Below are 19,072 nucleotides of genomic sequence, written 5' to 3'. Positions count from 1 at the left end.
AGCCTATGCCTACCATCATCTATATAAGCTAAGAGTTCCTTTTTCGTTTTAAAATGGGCAGGACTTTGTAGACTCATATCTGGTACTGCTGTTTCCACTTCATCACCCACAATTGCTGGTTCTTCCTCATCTGCTTCCAAAGTCAAGACACTCTCCTTTAGTACGGCCTTAATATCATCCGGTATATTGGGATTCTGTTGGATCTCGTCCAAATCCAAGTCAGGATTGCGTTCCTTAAATGACTTTGTTTTTGTAGGATTGCATTGCTTTTTCATTCTTTGTAAGATATGTAAAGGTAAATCGTCATCATCAGTACCCCCATTACTAAAGGGGGCACGCAATGCATGCGAGCGAGGCAAAGAAAAACAAACAACGAGTTAGGATTGACACATGCAATTTTCAAAATTATAGCATACTTTTTATTGCACATAACATCCACATGATTGGGCAAAGGGGCAGGGACAATGGCATTGGGCGGATCCTCGGGATGTTGGCCATAATCGGTGCCCTCCAGCCAGGCCTGATAACGGTCCGGTTGAAAACGTTTCACAAATGTGTCCATGGAGATTTTTACCATATCATTGCTACAACAAGGAGTTTTGGGGGAGTTATTAAGAGGGCGAACCTCTTTGGAAAAAAACACGAAAGCGACTTCTAACCTGCAGGTACACTGTACGGCCCTTTTGCCATATTCAATCCAACGTTCCATTGCAAAATTTGTCGATTCGGCACAGTTAAAGCCATGATTAAAACCGGCATGATAGCCAAATGGAAATGTTATCATTATTTCACCCTTTTCTTGGGTTATCTAATAAAAAGGAGACACAATTCCATATAAGTTGACCCAATAGAAAGACATGATAAACATGAGCGTCGTATGCAGCTCCTTTAATAATTAAAGCTCCTCACCTTATTAACGGGCACATCGTGTTGCTTTAGAATCTGTGGACTTATCAAAGTCATTTTATGCCTCAAATAGGCATTGCAATTCTTATAGCTGGCTGGAAAATACTGATTGGCAACCTTTTCTAATTTGCGTCCATGTTCTGGTGGTACAGCATACCAAGTCTTGGGAGCACCAAAGTGCAAATAGTTTATGGAATACAAATCCATATCTTCGGTGTGCCAAGCAAATGTTGTCTTCCACATCCCAAAATATAAATATGCTGTATTTACGCCATCGATTTGAATGCCATAGTCTTCATTTACATAATCAAGTATGGTGCCCAAACGATTTATGTTCCAACTCTATTGAGAGAATTATTAAGAAGAAAAATGCTGAGCACAATAGCATTGGTGTGATGAGCAAGGTGCAAGGGTTATCATAGAGACAATGCAGCAAGGAAGGACAGCAATTATATAAATGCAAGAGGCTGGTCCAAACTTGGAAATATATCGTGAAATGATAAAAAATCAACCTTTCTGTGACAAAATGTAAATTGTTAGTTTATTGTTATTTTTAGGGTTGCCATAGCATGTTTTTTTTACAAAATATTGAAAACAACGGAAGGCATATTGCCAGTCAATCTCTATTGTGAATTGTGTAGGTCAGTTATAAAGCTGTTTTGAGGAAACGACTTTTTCATTTATAAGGCTTTGAAAACTAGCTATTGTAAGGCCTATGAACCTAAATAAAATCTAAAATTGTTCTTACTAAATACAATTCAGTTAATGTCAACCAATACAAATCTTATACACCACTTCACTTTACTTTTTGATTTTTTTGCATTAGCAAACGATAATGCCAACTCAGACCATAATTGATAAAATTGTTGTTTTTTTTTTGCACTATGCATATCGAATCACCACATAAGTCGACGAGCAAAATCGTTGGAAACCTCTCTATTGTGATTTATGCATTTCTTTATTTAACGAGAATATTTTGAAATTTAGGAACGCGAATGTTCAAATCATTCATAATTTATTTGACATTAAAATGACTATACAAGTGGTATAATATCATTTAAATACAAGATGAATTCGCATTCGATACAAAAGAGCACGCGATCACGTATGCGGTAAGTCGGGCCCTGTAACGATTACAACTAGTAAAAAATCTGCTCATAATGTTGGTTACCTCGGACTTTCAAAAGTTTGTATAGTCTGCCAAATCTTTATTTGTGGTCCGATTTGTTATTGGCTAGCCTACAAAAAAAAATTGGCTTGTGGCCCAAAATATCTCTTCTGGTGTCGGAGATATACCAATTTATATTTTTTCTATTTTTAATGTTTGCCGATTTGGCCTGTCATTTGATTTCATCTATTTCCCCCAAAGGGGAGCTACGGACTGTTCGACCACGAAAATGAATATCACTGGAATGAAAGGTGTTATTTATTACGAAAAATAAATTGCCTGAGGGGGACAGAGAAAGCACGATAGTGTTGATAATGGTAACCAAACTAACCACCAAAACGTCTACAAATGGTGTGTTTGATCTTTATATGATCCGCCTGCGTGTCTGGCAATTTCTTTTCTGTAATCAATAAAGCATTTCATTCCAGTAATATTCATTCTCCTGATGAAACAGCCCGTAGCTCTCCTTTGGGAGATTAATGAAAAAAGGTATTTTTTGGTTTGGAAGTTTGGCCGAGGCAAGCTTCTTATTCGATTCTTTTTGATTACTGACAAAATTTGCAATAAAATGGATTTTTTTCTCTATTGTCAAATCTTGCTTAAATACCTTAATATTTTCTTTTTTTATAAATATGCGTTTTAAATGCTATTTGACCAATATATGTCAACTTTAACTATATGATCTTCTAAGTAGGTTTTTTTTTTTAATCAAAATATTGGAAACCCTCTTCGATTTTATGTTTTTCTGTTTTATCTCAACTTCTCTGTAGGACAGTGCTTTACATCACTATTGTGAATTAACATGTTGTTAATGGACCTATTGTGAATGAAATTTTTTTTATTTTTTTATTCTTTTTATACCATTACACCATCTTGCCAATTACTTGCTTTGTCTCTATGCATTCATCCTCTCACTTTTGCTATCTTTTAAGCGCATAACTTACATCTTGGTCTGTATCTGTTATACTCCCACTAACATCAGCACCGTATATGGGTGCCACATATGTGATATTTTTCCAATACTTTCGCTCCAAATCCTCATAATCGAAATGTTTCGGCGCACAATAACGCTCGGTATTTGCCAATTCACTAAATTGTTTTACCGTCAATGGTTTCTTTTGTATATTGATTTGTTGATAGAGGCCCTGTTTACCAGTGACAACTTGGCATATCGGTGCAGGTATTGTTATTTTCAGTGCGTCTAGATCATCGTAACCCTGTTTCCGAGGTACCCATTCGGGTGGCGGTACCACCTTGGCCAGACCAGCTTTGTGAGCACCTTGAGATTCCATATAGGCAACGTATTTGGGAAAATCTTTGAACTCCTCCCATGTAGGTCGAAATACCATAATTCGTGGTACATCAGACGAGGACATTTTTTGCATTTTCATTTGTTTGCGTTTTTAAAGTAAAATTAGAATAAAAATCCTCAAGTCACAAGGATTTCATTTGGCATGGGTAATTAATTTATAAAATCTGCAATTGAGAGAGAGAAAAAAGTGGAAGAAGAAATCAAACACATAAATATTTAATTGGCAACTCTAGCAACGGAGAGAGTACGACGACCAAACGAAATCTTTTAAAGCAATGCAATGTTTCATATACCTAAATCAAGAAAAAATCTCTGCACAACATATTCAGGTAAATATTTCTTTATTGATGAGCTCTACCATAAGTAGGTATTGTATTCTGTGACCTGCTTAACTTTATAGTGGCAAGGTCTTACCTAATTTTCACAGAAACATTTTTAAGTATGTAGTATTTTAATTCCAGCTTTGAACAACTGACATTTTACAGCAGCTGCTAGTACTTTCGTTTCGGTTTACTTTGTTGAGAATTTGTTTCGTTATATGCTTACATTTACGCCTCCTAAAGCAATAAGAGGCAGACAACTGAGTGCTCAAGCAAACAGCAGCTGCTCCTCGTTAACGATCTTTTTTCCCAGTTCATTGTATTTACAATGTCAAACACAATTCAAGCCTAGTGGTTTGGATGGACTAGACAAACAAAATATATACGTTGTTGTTGTTTTTGTGCGAGCAAACAATGAAAAGGGATTATGAAAAGGATCAAAAGGCAACCTAGCAGTGAGTGCATACGCTTGGGGCCTTGCTATGCCTTTTAAGTCTCACATTTCTATCAAGTATGCGAGCATAGGAGAAACACAGAATAAGAAGAATGATTTTAATGTTGCCCAGAAAATCATATAAATTGCATCAGAGAAGACAATTTTAAAATGCAATGCAATGAAATTAGTATGGAAATTACATTAATTCAGCGGCCGATCTACAGCATACGCGAACAGGTAAAATCGTTTGAAATCTCTTTATTGTGAATTATTGAACGAGGATTTTTGAAATTCAAGAATGCAAATGTTTAAATCGATCATTAAAAAAAATTACATTAAAATGTCTATAAGAGTAGTGTAACATCCATTATACACAATTTTGAAGCAAAACTTGAAACAGAGTGCAGAGTGCATGTCACGGAATTTTATCTTTCAAAAGGACAAAGATCCCAAACATGCCGCGCTAGATTTTAGACTTTAGATTGTATATAACTTTCCGAAATATCTCAAAATACCACTCGAATCTCAATGCAATTGACAATTTGTGGTCAACTAAGAAAAAATACAAAAGTGCGACTTTAGAAACGTGAAGGGCCCTAAAACGGCATGGGCTGAAATATCTCCCATGTAAACATCCAAACTAGTCGAATTTCTGCCAAGACGTCTAAATGCGGTCATAAAACCAAAAGGATAACCAACAAAATATTAACTATTATTATAGTGCATTATAGCCTTATGGCCGTTTTCACGAAACTTAATGAGGACTACAAATATGTTTATTTGACAGTTCTATAAACGAAGTTTTATCAAATAAACCTATTTTATATCTATATAAGTTTCGTGAATACCGGTGTTAATTTTTATGCTTGTTGCTCTGTACGAAATACAATAATGTGAATGCTGTGCCCTCTAGGGATTTATTTATGAGTTAAATACACACAAGCTTGTTTTTCCCCTTAAAACGAATAAATTTATATGCAATTTTAAAAATTGTGCTCATGGGATTGAACATTTTATCAATTTTCAATTTAAGCGTAATCAGAGTTTTGAAATTTATTCATAACTTATAATTGTACAACTTCATATATTTTACCACTAGCACTATTTTGGTAAATTGTGTTGTTTGCGTGGTCTTTTCACAAAAAATAAAAGTCACAAATCTATATTAGCTAACAACTGATGTTCCTTTTCTTTTTTTATCATGTTGGCCCAAATTAAAAAAGGTTTTAACAATTTTCATATGGAGTTTCACTGTGAGAACTGAACTTAATGCCCACCTTAAGCTGAGTGTGTTACTCTAGCGAAATTTTCGGATACAACCAAGACATTTATGTCGCCACTGAAAAATGGCTGTGTAGAATACAAGATAACGACAAATTTTGGACGAATTTTAATCATTTTTGGCTAATAAAGTACATATGTGCTGTAGTCAATCGTTTTTATTTTCAAAAACTTTATTTCATGTTGCATGGAGTTTTTTAAACATACATTTTCATTCGTAGTTGAAAAAAAAATTGCCAAAGCCTATTATGTCACCCTGTTACTCAAAGAAAATTTCATTTGAGCTGCGTAAATGCAAGCGAAATTTTCGATCATGGTACCGGTTACGAAAATTTGCATGTCAATGCATTTTTTGAGCCCAAAAGAGAATAAGCACGTTGAGCTTTTGAGTAATTGCTTCTATAAAAATTGAAGAAGGGAAACAAATTTTATGATTTGATTAAATTTGTAATTTTTCTTCAAAAAATTTAATAATTATTCAAATTTTGAAAAAAAAATAAAAATTTAATCAAATCATAATTTTTTTCATATTTCAGTTTTTATAGTAGCAATTATTTACATAAATCAATTTTCCTTTTGTTTTTTTTCTATTAGTATGTTATCACAAAAGCTATGATGTAGCATTCCATTATATTGACGAAATGAATCATCAAAACCTTTTTTGTGACATTCAAAGCCTAGGCGAAGTAAATAAATGCGGTTAATCCGTTTTTTTTTTTGTTGAAATCTTTTAATTTTATCCCAAATGGTTTAAGACAGAGAAATAAATGGAAGACGCAAGGACAATACCATACCAAACAATGAATCATGCGAGAGAGGAACGGACCAACCATAAATCAAAACAAGCACACACAACCTAAATCACATTTAATTGAAGCACTCTCACTCTCCGCTGTTCGGGAATACGGCATCATCAAACACACAACTTTAAGAAACTGTGGCTGATGAAGAAAAGTTTACCAATGTAACCGTTATATCGTTAAGTCTTATACATACATAACTATGTATGTATGTGTAAATGCACATTAAAAAGATCACGTACCAATAAAAATAACAAAAAAAACGATATACAAATATAAATTGTATTATGTATAACGACGTAGGATGTGAATGCATATACACAAATACGCACCAAGGAACGTATGTATGTACCACATACATACCTACATAATATACGTGTGTATAACAAAGAATTATAAGGATAATTTGCTACGCAGAAAACTGTACCCAACCACCCGGTCGCACTGTTCGGCAGTGTCCTTTGCTTCAAATAAAAGCAAACAATAAAGTTTTTCGTTCTCCTTTGTAAACTATGTACATGTGTATGTATGTATAATACTGTGTATGTATGTATAATGGGATATGGTAGATGATGACGAATAGAGAAAAAAGAGTATCAAATAAAATAAATTCGCATACAATGAATAAAAACAAACAAAACTCAGCAGAATGAAAAGAGAGAGAGAGACAAATAGTGAGCTCCATGCAAAATTGTACGATGAAATTTATAAGTTATATGAGAAAGAGAGCATACAACTATTGAGTATTGCCACCGTTTTGAAGTTTTGATAACTTGAGTTTAGAAACTTAAAAAAAATTACCAAATTAAGCAATTACGAGAAAAGTTACCAGAAATTGAAGAAGTGCAGTAGATCTAGACGCATAAAAATAGTTTCGAAGTGTAGCAAGAAGAATCAAACGGCATGTAATTGCCAAAAAATTTACTATGGCATGGTCGAAAGCGAAGTGACAAAGTAATGTTACCATATCGCAAGTAGTGTGCTTAAAATGCGGGAAATGCAGAAAAACTGTCATCAGGATTGCCATGTTGTGTTTTTTACAAATAAGTGTGGCCACGCACAGAAATCCTCTATTGTGAATGGCAGCATAAAATTAAAACCAATTATTTATGCACAAATCTTAATAAATTTTACTTGGCTTCTATGCTCACACAGGTTTTGCTTATTTTATTTATAAATTGGACAATTATTTTCGAGGCTACATTTTTGTATTTAGAGTGCACAACAAGAAGACTACTGGCTTAGGTGTATGCCCAAAGTGACATGGGTCGGATTAATTCCGCATCCTTTTTTCAACCTAAACTAACCTAACTATATATTGAACAAGGCTTATTATAGATATTGACACCATTCGTTCTCAATTGAGCGTTGATTTTTTTATATTTTTGCAATGAACAACAGGGTAGTACATCTGACTTGCGCTCAATTGACATAACTGATAAAGAAAGAATTGGTTGACATAAAATCATCTTCTGCGATATAAAAAAACAAAAATTAGTATTTTTGGGATTTCAAACTGTCTCCCATCAAATAACAATTGAAGGTTGTGACTGAGAGCGTAGCCATCAGAGTTGCATCCCCGCGAACCAAATGTCTAATATCAGACAAATCTAAACAAGACAAGATCTTAACGAGTTGGTTTCGAATTCTGTTCGGCATTCTAATCGAATTTTTGTTCTCACAGTTCTGAAAAAATTCTGAACAATGTCTAACCATGTTTTTGTATGGATTTTTTGAGTTTTTCTTCCGACAGTTCGGAAGGAGTTTTTTGAGTTCTGGGCCTGGTTTGTAGGAATTTTTGTTACGACAGTTCTGAAAGAATTCTGAACATCCTGTCGTATGGGTTTTTTTTTAATTTTTTCGACAGTTCGAAAGGAGTTCTGAACGATGTCTGAACTCCGTGTCGTATGTTTTTGTTTATTTTTTTTAATGCTTGCTTCTTCACATATTTAATGGTTTGAGCCGTTTGGAATTTTTGTTCCGACAATACAGATGAGCATTAACCTTTTCCCCCCAACTATAGCGTCCAGGTAGTCGTACAGGATTCACTAATAGAAGGTGCATTAGCACCATGAACTTCATTAACGATGTCAAATCTTCCGATGAAAATATTATCAAATAGGAGAAATAGTAAACAAAAAATGAATGTAAAAAGAGAACAAGTTGACATACTCAATGCCAAGTACTGCCAAAAATTAAAAAATTTTATGTCGGCTGATCGCTTGGCTAAACCTTATTCAGTGAATCCTGGTAGCGTGTTGGTTTAACAATAGTAAACAATGAGTACATAACTTAATAGACCTTCACATTTGCAGATTAATCTGACACGGTGAGGATGTCAAACTTTTTAAATTTTTAGAACGTCTCGGTAGCTTTGATTTATGAGCTCATATTACTAGTGCTAAAGTTGTAAGTTCAATCCCCAACAAAAGTCTTGGTCTGCCATTATTGTAGTATCACAATGGAATACAAATTGTCTAAGGGAATAAACTAATCTAACAACAAGTAAAAACGTGCAACGACCAGGCTGAATCTTGGAAACCCACTACTGTTGATCCTGCTAAAAATTTACACAAAATAAACATAGTTGGTGGGCAAATTTCTGCCAAACCAGGCAACATTTTAAGCTTCTGGTAGCCGTAGAAGGCTAATCGGGAGATCGGTCTTTAAGGCAGCTAATCAGACTATCTATATACATATATTAAAGAATTTGGGTATGTTTGTTCAGTATAGACTCAAAAACGGATGAACCGACGACGGACGCTCCCTCTTACTCCAAACACCATCGCCCAAAACTCTCTCTTACTCCCTACCACCACCAAAAATCAAAAGTGAACCGATAGGGACAATATGGAACTTAAATGGAAGGTGTTCGGGAGTAGAGTACGAATTTATAATTAAAATTGTCTCCAAGTACCTAGGGAGTCGGCCCAAGACGAAAACCGGCCTAAAAGTACTGGCCGGAAGTATGTTTCGAATATAGCCTAGCCTCGGAAGTAGATTACGAGTAAAGCCTAGACTGACTTCATTCGCTGTGAAAATGCCTATTTAATTATTGCGAAATCGAAACGACTCTATTCTTTGCCAGAACACAAACAAAGTCAAACAACAACACACAACAAAGGCAACATCATTGAAATTTGTATTGGCGCAGCGACATGTCGCTACTATTTTACTTATACTTATATGGACCGATTTTGATCGGATATAAAAGACATCAAATTGGAAGTCGTAACAGAACATTGCGTGCAAAATTTTTTCCCAATTGGATAATAATTACAGCTTTTAGAGGCTCAAGAATTAAAGTCGAAGGACGACTTTATGTGGACGCTATATCCAACTCTAAACCTATATGGCCCATTTGCAATCCCAACTACCGACATCAATAAGAAGTATCTCTGAAAACTCCTGTGGCTAGCTTTAGGCATTGAAGACTATCGTGATTGGGTCATTGCTAGATAGATTCAGAATGTCGAGACGATCAAGTACATATATAAAGGGGTTTTCAACAACTTTGCATTTAATTTGTAAACGCACTCTTATTTTCTCTTTATAATTCTCTGAAAACGAGTTGTTTTTCCTTTACAATTTATAAGGGGAAAACGACCCGTTGGCCACCAAAACGAGTCATTCAAAGCATGTAAGCTCAAATAAATGCCTAAATTGTATCAAATATACACGGACCTCAAATGTCAAAAAATAAACATCAAATTTCTTCTTAAAAAATCATTAAACAAATAAAAATTTTGCAGCAGAACAAGAGGCAATAAATCTTAACAATAATAATCATGAAATTTGTGTTAAAGTGTTTAAAAATTAAATTTGCAAAACATTTCAACTGGTGTGAATGGTTGAGATGTTTTCCAAAACAGCATAACGTCTGCAAATCATAAAAAAAAAACTTACTACCGAAATTCGTAGTCGGTGACTAGGCCAACAAGACGACGAAGTTGGAAGAACTCAGAGCCAACATTGAACGGGAAATAGCTATCATTTCGGCTGAAATTTGTGGCCGAGTCATGGGAAAATTGGGTCCAACATATTGACTGATGCAAATGTGTCCGCGGTGGCCATGTGTACGAAGTCGAGTTTCATTCATAAATTGGAAAACCCGATTCTTTATAGGGTCGAAGAACAATATTTCGCGGTGGTCTAAACGGTATTACTATCCACTAATAAATAAAAAAATTCTTAACACTAAAATTTTGTACGGTTACGAATCCTTTAAGGTTCTATAAATTCCACAATGGTGTCAAATTAAGGTTCTGGACACAAACAATTCATATTTTAGATACGCTAGAGCTCTAGTACAAATCCCGCCCACAAAATATTAATTATCATTCCACTATTTTATACATCGTATTCTTCAGTTCATAGACTCCATCATATTCTTCAGTTCATACACTTTGTAGTGGCAATGAAGTTGAAAATTGTATTCAAAACCAGAATGAATTTTGTCCCATTGAAGTGTAGTTCGATGATAAGGAACCTCGTTTTTACCGACGAATTCAAACGTGCTATAGTGTGTTATAGAACAACACAAATATGTCCATCATTATTATGGGGCAATGAACTTCGGATTAAACGCCAGATTGTGGTTTTCAATCCGGTCATTTTTTTCGGAGTTGATCTTTTTGATAGCCTTCATTTGTTTTATGCTATGTTTAGTTTATCATTTGATAATGAATGGACTTATTAATGGAAAGTCTGAAATTTTTCTATGAAGTTAAATATTCTCCAGCAAACACTCTGCTCAATTTATTTTTTTGAAAATCCTTTTCTCGTAACTCTAACAAAAAGGTGGCAACGCTTTATTAGCGCAAAAACATTAATATAAGAGTTCGATAAACAAGTGAGACAAAGAGAGGGAGAGAGAGAGAGAACGATAGTAGAAACCAGACATACAATTTACACAAAAGGAAACAAAACAAAAGAATATAACCGTTAGTAATGTGAAAAATACATACAACTCAAGGCATTAAGAGAATCAAAGAAAAGCGTGTAGTAGAGGATAGCAAAAAAAAGTCGTAAATGAAAAACGCACTCACACAACTTTGGCAGTAGTAGCAGGAATTAGAAAATTGTTGTATATCCTTTGCGAGGAGTTAAGTGAGGAGCAGTATAGAGAAAACTCCATATAACGGTCACTACTGTCGTCGTAGGGCCAGAGCCGAGCAAGTTTGGCGTATTTGGCGATGATGATAATGACAGTATAAGAAGGATGGCCGTATCATGTGTATGTGTGTGTGTTTTTGTATGTCTTGCTTGGTGATTTCAATGCAGCTTCTGGTTTTTTATGTAATTGCAGATGTTTTTGTATTTTTATTGCACATAAATTATGTAGTTTTTGTTGAGAAGAATTTTTTGCAAGCATAGGTATATATTTTTTCACTGCTTTCCATCGCTGCAGATATTTAAAATATTTTTATACGCCATTTTTATTTTTTTTTTAATTTCTTAGTGCTTTTTTTGCTACAATTTTTATTATCCTTATTTCCTGTATGATAGGAGGAAACTTGTGTAAAGGCGAGGTTTTTCGCTTTGGGTTTTTTTTTATTGCACCAGCCTTGGTATTTTTTGGTATTTCATGTAAAACTTTTTTTATTTTAATTTTCACAAATTCTTTATTTATGTGAACAAAATTTTCGAAGATTGAGTTTTCTTTGGTTTATGGGGAAAAAGGTGTTGTTTGTTTTTATTTTTAAGGGGGTGTTTAATCCATTTTAATGTTGTCCTGCAACATTTTTTGTGTTTGAGAAACTAAACAATATCCTTTATTATCCTTTTTGGTTTGGTTTAGGGTGTGTTTTCTACGTCGTTTTTTTTTCTTCCTTTGTATTCTAAGGTTTCGCACTATTCTCGGGCTTTATCATGGAATATTAGATAGATTAAATCAACTAGACACGTTTTTTAGTATTAAATGTAATATTTGGTTTCTGAGTGTGTATTTGTGAATTATTATTTTTTTAATTAATGTAATTTAATTTTTTTAAAAAGTTTATGCGTTACGTGTTTTGTAGCGAGGCTACGTGCCTGAGATCTGAGCGTAAACTGAAATTTAAAATCCTGGCGTCGCAGCGACAAGAGCCACTGCAGCAAGAAGTATACAGACACACTTACAGATACAGATACATGACGCACATACACAGAAGCTGGTATTCGGCTGTTAACGAACACACAATGTCGAAGTAATGACAAACGAAAGCCTCTAGCTAGGCGAATCGCTCAACCAAAAGGAATTGTGAAAACACACGCACGCACACACACACACTCATAAAGTACACAATCTCCTTAATCTCTCTCATAGAAATGAGTTGCAATGAGAATTAAAGGAGCCAGTACTAAATACATGAGCACTACACACCATGACTGGGCAAGGAACAAATGCTTATTTTTTGTCTCTCTTCAAACAAAATAATTGAGAGAGAATGAAAAAAAGGTTATGATTGTTTGAAGTAAAGGAAAAATTAAACTGCAAGTTTTAGAATTATCTTTTCTTATCAATTCGCTCAATGGGCACATCTATGTATATAAATAAGAAATCCCAACATTATTTAAAGTCATGTAAATATTTGCTTTCAGAGTTTACTGTTCTATGTTTCTTACCACAGGATATCTTAACACCAAGGAGCTGAGAATGACAAACATTTTGGTGTTTACTTAGAAAAACTTTGTTGAAACATGACACGTTTTTGTCAAGAGTAAATATTATTAAAATAATATGGAAGTCCTTTCATTTTGTAATTTATGTCAATAAATAATGTCAATCTTTCCATACTATTTTTGTCTTAAGTTTTCTTAGATTACCGTGTCTAGAATTAAAATATGTTATATATAATTATTTATGGTTCGATTTCGAGACAACTTTAGATTATAGCATAGCTAAAGTCAAAGTCTTAACTAAAGCTCAGAAGTTAGCCATTTCCCAGATTTATAAAACACTCCCCCAAAAAATATAGATATGTTATTTAAATTTGCCTGCAGTTAAAAGGGACATCTTGCGATACACGTACATTAATCCCATCTGCACTTTTACTATGAAAATGTTCTTTGACACTTTCTCGTCCACTAAGCATCCCTTCAAGTATGCGGAAATCGTCCGTTCAGCCGATCCCCAAAAGGTATAAGGCATATAATTCTGCGAATTACCGACAAATTACGATAGCTCTCAGTACATCTACTCAGACGGAGATCTGTATTTTAACTAGGAACTTATAGAGTTAGATAACTGAGAGGGAAGTGATCTTACATAGAAAACTTATTGAAAATACCACATTAAGGGACGCGCGAAGCAGGAATCTCAGAGATGTTGGTCACTATATAGAAGACCTATGAATAGAATCCATAAAAGTTCACCTGATTCACTGAAAGTGTGGTAAGACCGGTGCCAGTACTATGTGCGCTTTAAATACTAAAAAAGAAACCTCGACAAACATTCCCCCTTCCTTCCCCTCCCAAATAATGCGGATGATGTCATCCATAGAGAAGGCGTTAAGCTTCTTCTTGCACTTCAAGACTGTTCGTGACCTTACCGTCTGGTCGTTATATCCTTAATTGCCAGTTTACTGTTCCGTACCAAAGTTCCGGCAATCAAGGCTGTGCCGCAGGCAGCAGTGCCTCGCACTCGACCTGATGTGTAGTTTCAGCTATCCGATCGGAAACCTCTTCCATTCTTTCCAAGTATCCTATTGTCGTCTCGATTATACTGCGATGGTATGACCTGCTCCTATCCTCTATCCATCCCCCCATCGACTTAAGTTTCATAGTAACAATGGCTGCCTCACACTTCATCTGTATGCCTATGGGTTAGATATTTAGAATAGTCTCCAGTGCTCTAGACGGTAGCAGAACTCGCAATCGATCTCAAGTGTCGTCTCAGGTATCCGATCGGAAACCTCTCCCATTCCTTCCAGATATCCTACCGTCGTCTCGATTATACCGCGACCTATCATATATCTATTCTCCCATCGACTTAAGTCTCATAGTAGTAATGGGTCGGATATTTGGAATATTCTCTAGAGCCTATGCCAAGACAACATGTCCTCTGCACCTGTAATCCCAAGGCAGCCGGTTGTACGTACCAGATTATAGTCCAGCGAACTACTTAGGCGGATTGAGACCCCATTTCGAGCCTACGGTCGTCCACATAGTGCCAACATCTGTGAGCCTTTTCGGTAAGATACCGAATGTGACACTTCCAGTTCAGTTTTCTGGCCAGGTTCACTCCTTAGAAATTGACCTTGTTGGATATCGACATCGTGCGTCAAATTGGCCCACCTTCGTCTTCCTTGTGAACCTGCAGATTTCAGTCTTCTCTGGGTTAACATCGAGATCCCTAGGTCTAGCCCAGCCGTATGTCATCTGCATAGCTGATTCGGATCCTTACCACTTAGAAGTATTATAACATCCTCTTCGTAGCAGAGGGTTCAAATCCCCCTCAGTCAGCATCAGTATTTCTGGTAGTCACACTCAGGATTGGTGATAAAATGCCTTCCTGTGGCGTGCCCTGTGCCACTCTTTCCCTTATATTTATGTCATGCAAATTTGCCCATGAACATTCTATTAATGAGTTCTCGACAGGTTTCGAACCCGTCATAGGCGGACATGCTAACCTCTGTCCTACAGTGGCCTCCATTTATGTCATGGGACCTACAATTTAGCCACCTATTTATTATCATTTGGTTTATCCAATCTCTAACGACCCCAGGTCTACCCGGTACTGGTCTAAGAATTGCATCAGTGTACCGATCCGTTTGTTTAAGTATTGTTTAAAGCCCCTCGATGTCAATGCATACCGCCAATGTGTTCATCTTGGCATCGATGGATTCTTCTGTTTTATGCACAACCTCGTGCAGGGCAATCTCCACCGGCCTTCCATTGACTGGCATGGTGTTTGTATTTGTACGTTCCTTGGTTTTGAGTAAAATGTACGTAAGGCTTATATGTCTACAAGTCTTGGGTGTTGCGTAACTTGTCTTGGTTTTGCTTGCCTAAGAATTCCGCAATGCGTTTCTTTGCGAATATGCTGACCCATCCTTCGACTTTGTGCGCTGGGGGATGTTCATGTTTCTCATCAGGTCGAGCTTTGTGCCCTTCCGAGGAGTGTGCATTCTTCCAACAAGCTTTTTAACGGTTTAGATGCATTCTGTTTAGGCAAAGCGGAACATCAAGATGTCTCCTCCATACTCCCAGTTCATAATTTGTATGGATGGAACCTCTTATGAGTTCCACATATGTTCGAAAATCCGCTGGTTAACCAGATCCTATACATGGAACCGATGATCTGGTGGAATCCTTCCGGATGCATTGCTGATATCGATGACTGTATACGCCAGTTCGTTCTATGTGCTTTCTCACCACTTTCGTGTAAGAGGGCGGCTCTTTGCCCTTTCCAGCGACCGTTTTCCCCCTTCCGTAGGGGCTGTGGCTTCCTTTTGGAAGAGTCAGGGGCCGTGCGCGCTTCCTTTTTCCTGTTCCGACTTTGTCTCCCTTGCCAGGGCACTGTCTGGGATCTCCAGTGCGGAAGAGCTGGCTTGGCCTTCCCAGAGTACTTGAAAGCGGGGAGCTCTTTTTCTTTTTCAGCGTTTTAGCAGTGTTAAGCTCTTTGAAAGATCGGATTCTGTTTTCAGCTTCCGTAAAAGTGAAATCCCACCATCACTTAAAGGCTGGGGACGAACTGCACATCCCTCTGTTTAACCACCTCTTCCTCATTTGTTAGACCAACGATTAGTTGTTCCCCCACACCTGTAGGAGGGACGTAAAACATGCTACGCTCTGGTGCCTCCATTCCAACCTTTGTCTTTGGTCTTTGGAGTCAATATCCGAGATCGGTTTATATGAGAGCTATAACAAAACATGGACCCATATGGTCAATTTACAGTCAGGCGCCTAGCTTTATTCCTTCAAAAGTTACAGCGGTTTCAACAGAAAGACGGACCGACAGGGTTAGATCGATATAAAATGTCATGACGACCAAGTACATATATACTTTATTTATTTCTATGTGTTACAAATGGAATGACGAATTTATTATATCCCCATCCTATGGTGGAGGGTATAAAAACTACTAATTACCCGAAGGACCATGTGCAAGCATCCTATTTTCTTCATTTTCCTATCATTTCTATATTCCTCATTTAATTAATTTCTCAATTTCTACAAATAAATTGCCAGCCCCATTATCTTTCCATCATGTTACGAGAGACATGTGACGATGATGATGATGATCATCATCAGCGAAAATAGCAATAAATAAGACAAATAAAAAGCTGAAATGACTTCTATTAATAAAAAAAAAGGTTCATTCAGATCCCACCATCAGTTTTGGCAAATGTTTTTCGAGAGCAAACAAATCAAAAATTCCCGTTGAAAAAACTGCTCTCGCATACACTCATACATACAAATACTCAAAGCCATCTGAGCATTGTACATATGCGTTCTACCTGATTAATTTGATTTGTCTCACTTTATTTCACTTTTATGTCCTGGCAAAAATTCGGTTGTTATGCTTAACAATATTCGTACATCTGTGTCGGCAGACAGCAGGATGTAGAGGCGAGGCTGGTTGAGAGGTTTGTGTGTGTGTGTGTGTGTATGTGAGAGTTACCAGATGGTATGGCCAAAGAGGATTTTCTTATTCTTCGTTATGAGCAATGTGCAAACAAGCACTCAAAGAAATAAATGAGTAAACAGGAATGTGAAGGGCATTCGAGTAGACATAAACATAAATGAAATTTTCTTTAAATATAAAGTTTTTTATAAAATTTTTCCAAAGCCAAAATTTCAATAAAATTTTCTTTATAGATAAAAAAATATATCTTAAATTTTTCTGATATATTTTTCTAAATGTAGATTTTTCATGTTCGTTTTTATTAATACTTGTTATTGTGCAGTAGTTGGAATTCCTATTTTCATCATCGCAACGTATGGTGTATGAGCTTAACTATCTAAGAACATACACATCTGTTTTTCTACGCACACGTATTTGTTGTACCTCTTATTTTACCTTTAGCACAAAACGACTGCATAGAAAAGAGAACGATTGCTTGCCAGGCAGCCTGACTGCGTACATGTATAAATGTTGGTATGTGAGTGTTGTTGGCTTGTGGCCGTATGCATGATATTGAGGCAATTTAAAGGATAAAGAATTTTCATGTACCAACAACCAGCAAAAACATTGACAGCACTAGACTGCACTAGTCTGCAGCGTTCACAGGAAAATCCTCAATAATGAGAGCAGTTGGTGTTAGATTGTCTATTTGTTTGTCCATTTATCAATGTGTTTGGGTGTGTGAGTGAGTTTATGCCTGCTGAGTTATAGTAATTTACTTGCAACTTCTAGTATGATATGATATGAAACCATCTTCCTACCTTAGCAATCATCATAATTTTCATCTTCCTACCTTGGACGTCTAGGTAGGGGAATTATGTTGTTTCTACCTATTGCAATTGTTGTTGTTGTTATTGCGCTATTGTTATTTTATAATTACTATTTCGTTCATCCGTCTGTCGTCTTCCCTTCGGCCTAGTCTAATGGCTTTGCTAAAGTAGATCTCAGATGTTTTTCTTATACTTTATATTCTTTCTATGTATGTGTGAGCGTGTGTTTATTTGCATATATGAAGAATATACATTTTAAAGAACCTCCTTAGCATTCAAACGGATATAATAATGCAAATTGTTGTTATTGTGAGTATTCCATTAGAGAAATGAGCAAAAATGTCCTAGAGTAGAAAAATGCAATGTCTTTTGTTTAACATTTTTGAATAGTAAGTACTTTTAAGGATTCTTAAAGGAAAGTTATTATTCTGAAGTAGTTGTAGCTTAGAAAACTAAACCTAATCCTTCAAGGAAATGCGGACATTAAGGATATCTGTTTAGCTGCGATAATCAGCTAAAACTTATTATTGTAAATGATGTAAGATCGGAGGGTGGAACGCCACACGTTAAGGCTCAGACATAAAGCTGGGCTGTAGGGAAATCTACATATTCTCCATCATTAGTAAGGCAGTAGTCCTAGCATATATCGATTTTTCTATTGTGTTAGGTTCAGTATAACTCAGAAAGTCTCCAAGGTATTTTTTTTTGGCTAGCTAGTACTTGGGAGAGGATAGTGTAATTATTATTTTTTTTGTGATTCTAAAGGACCTGTCTATTGGATTTCCCGGCGCTTAGCAACGCCACTGGCAGAAATGTTTGTTGTTGCTTTTGCTGGTGCTTAATAGTGCATTGCAAATAGTTTTGTTTTGCATTCAATAATGCAACGAAAAAAGGATTTCTTGCTAATTTGCATTCTTATATACCATACATAGATAACGGTTCCTTAATTCTTCTTTCTTTTCTATAGGTATCCTTAACAAATAAGAGCGTGCTAAGTTCAGCCTGAATATTGTAGAAGTCATTGTGTAATATTTAAGTCTATTCGGATAATATTTGCGCCTTATAGGGACTCAAAAAGCAAAATCGGTAGATCGGTTTATATGGGAGCTGTATCAAGCTATAGATCGGTTCAGACTATATTGGACATGTATGTTGAACGTCATGGGCAAAATTTCTACCAAAGATGTAAAGATCCAATATCGGTTTATATCGCACCAATATCAGGTTATGTACCGATTTGAACCATACTTAGCACAGTTGTTGGAAGCAACAGCAAAACCGATTTGAACCATATTTAGCACAGTTGTTGGAAGTGATACCAAAACACAACGTTCAGTCACATCGGACGAGAATTGCGCCCTCTAGAGGCTCAAGAAGTCAAGACCCCAGATCGGTTTATATGGCAGCTATATCAAAACATGGACCGATTTGGCCCATTTACAATCCCAACCGACCTACAATAATAAAAAG

The 19,072-nt window shown here is 36.1% G+C and overlaps 1 protein-coding gene across 6 annotated transcripts in view; it reads right to left on the bottom strand.

Annotated features, from left to right (window-relative positions):
* The window catches only part of LOC106092188 (uncharacterized), an 87,759-nt gene that overhangs the window by 30,668 nt on the left and 38,019 nt on the right, over positions 1–19,072 (bottom strand). For 5 of the 6 annotated variants that reach the window (XR_001222117.2, XM_013258963.2, XM_013258961.2 and 2 more), the window contains 5 exons: positions 3,019–3,550; positions 910–1,248; positions 660–808; positions 417–584; positions 14–324 (listed from right to left, as the gene is read on the bottom strand). Coding sequence is in view for 5 of the 6 variants with exons in the window: in XM_013258963.2 (XP_013114417.2) it covers positions 14–324; positions 417–584; positions 660–808; positions 910–1,248; positions 3,019–3,465 (1,414 nt within the window). In the remaining variant the exon portion in view is untranslated. The remainder of the gene's footprint in view (positions 1–13; positions 325–416; positions 585–659; positions 809–909; positions 1,249–3,018; positions 3,551–19,072) is intronic. The other variant, XM_013258962.2, reaches the window with a different exon arrangement.

The sequence above is a fragment of the Stomoxys calcitrans genome, chromosome 5 (genome assembly GCF_963082655.1).
Source record: "Stomoxys calcitrans chromosome 5, idStoCalc2.1, whole genome shotgun sequence".
In the NCBI taxonomy this organism is placed as follows: domain Eukaryota; kingdom Metazoa; phylum Arthropoda; class Insecta; order Diptera; family Muscidae; genus Stomoxys; species Stomoxys calcitrans.
This window is presented reverse-complemented; position numbering and strand designations above follow the sequence as displayed.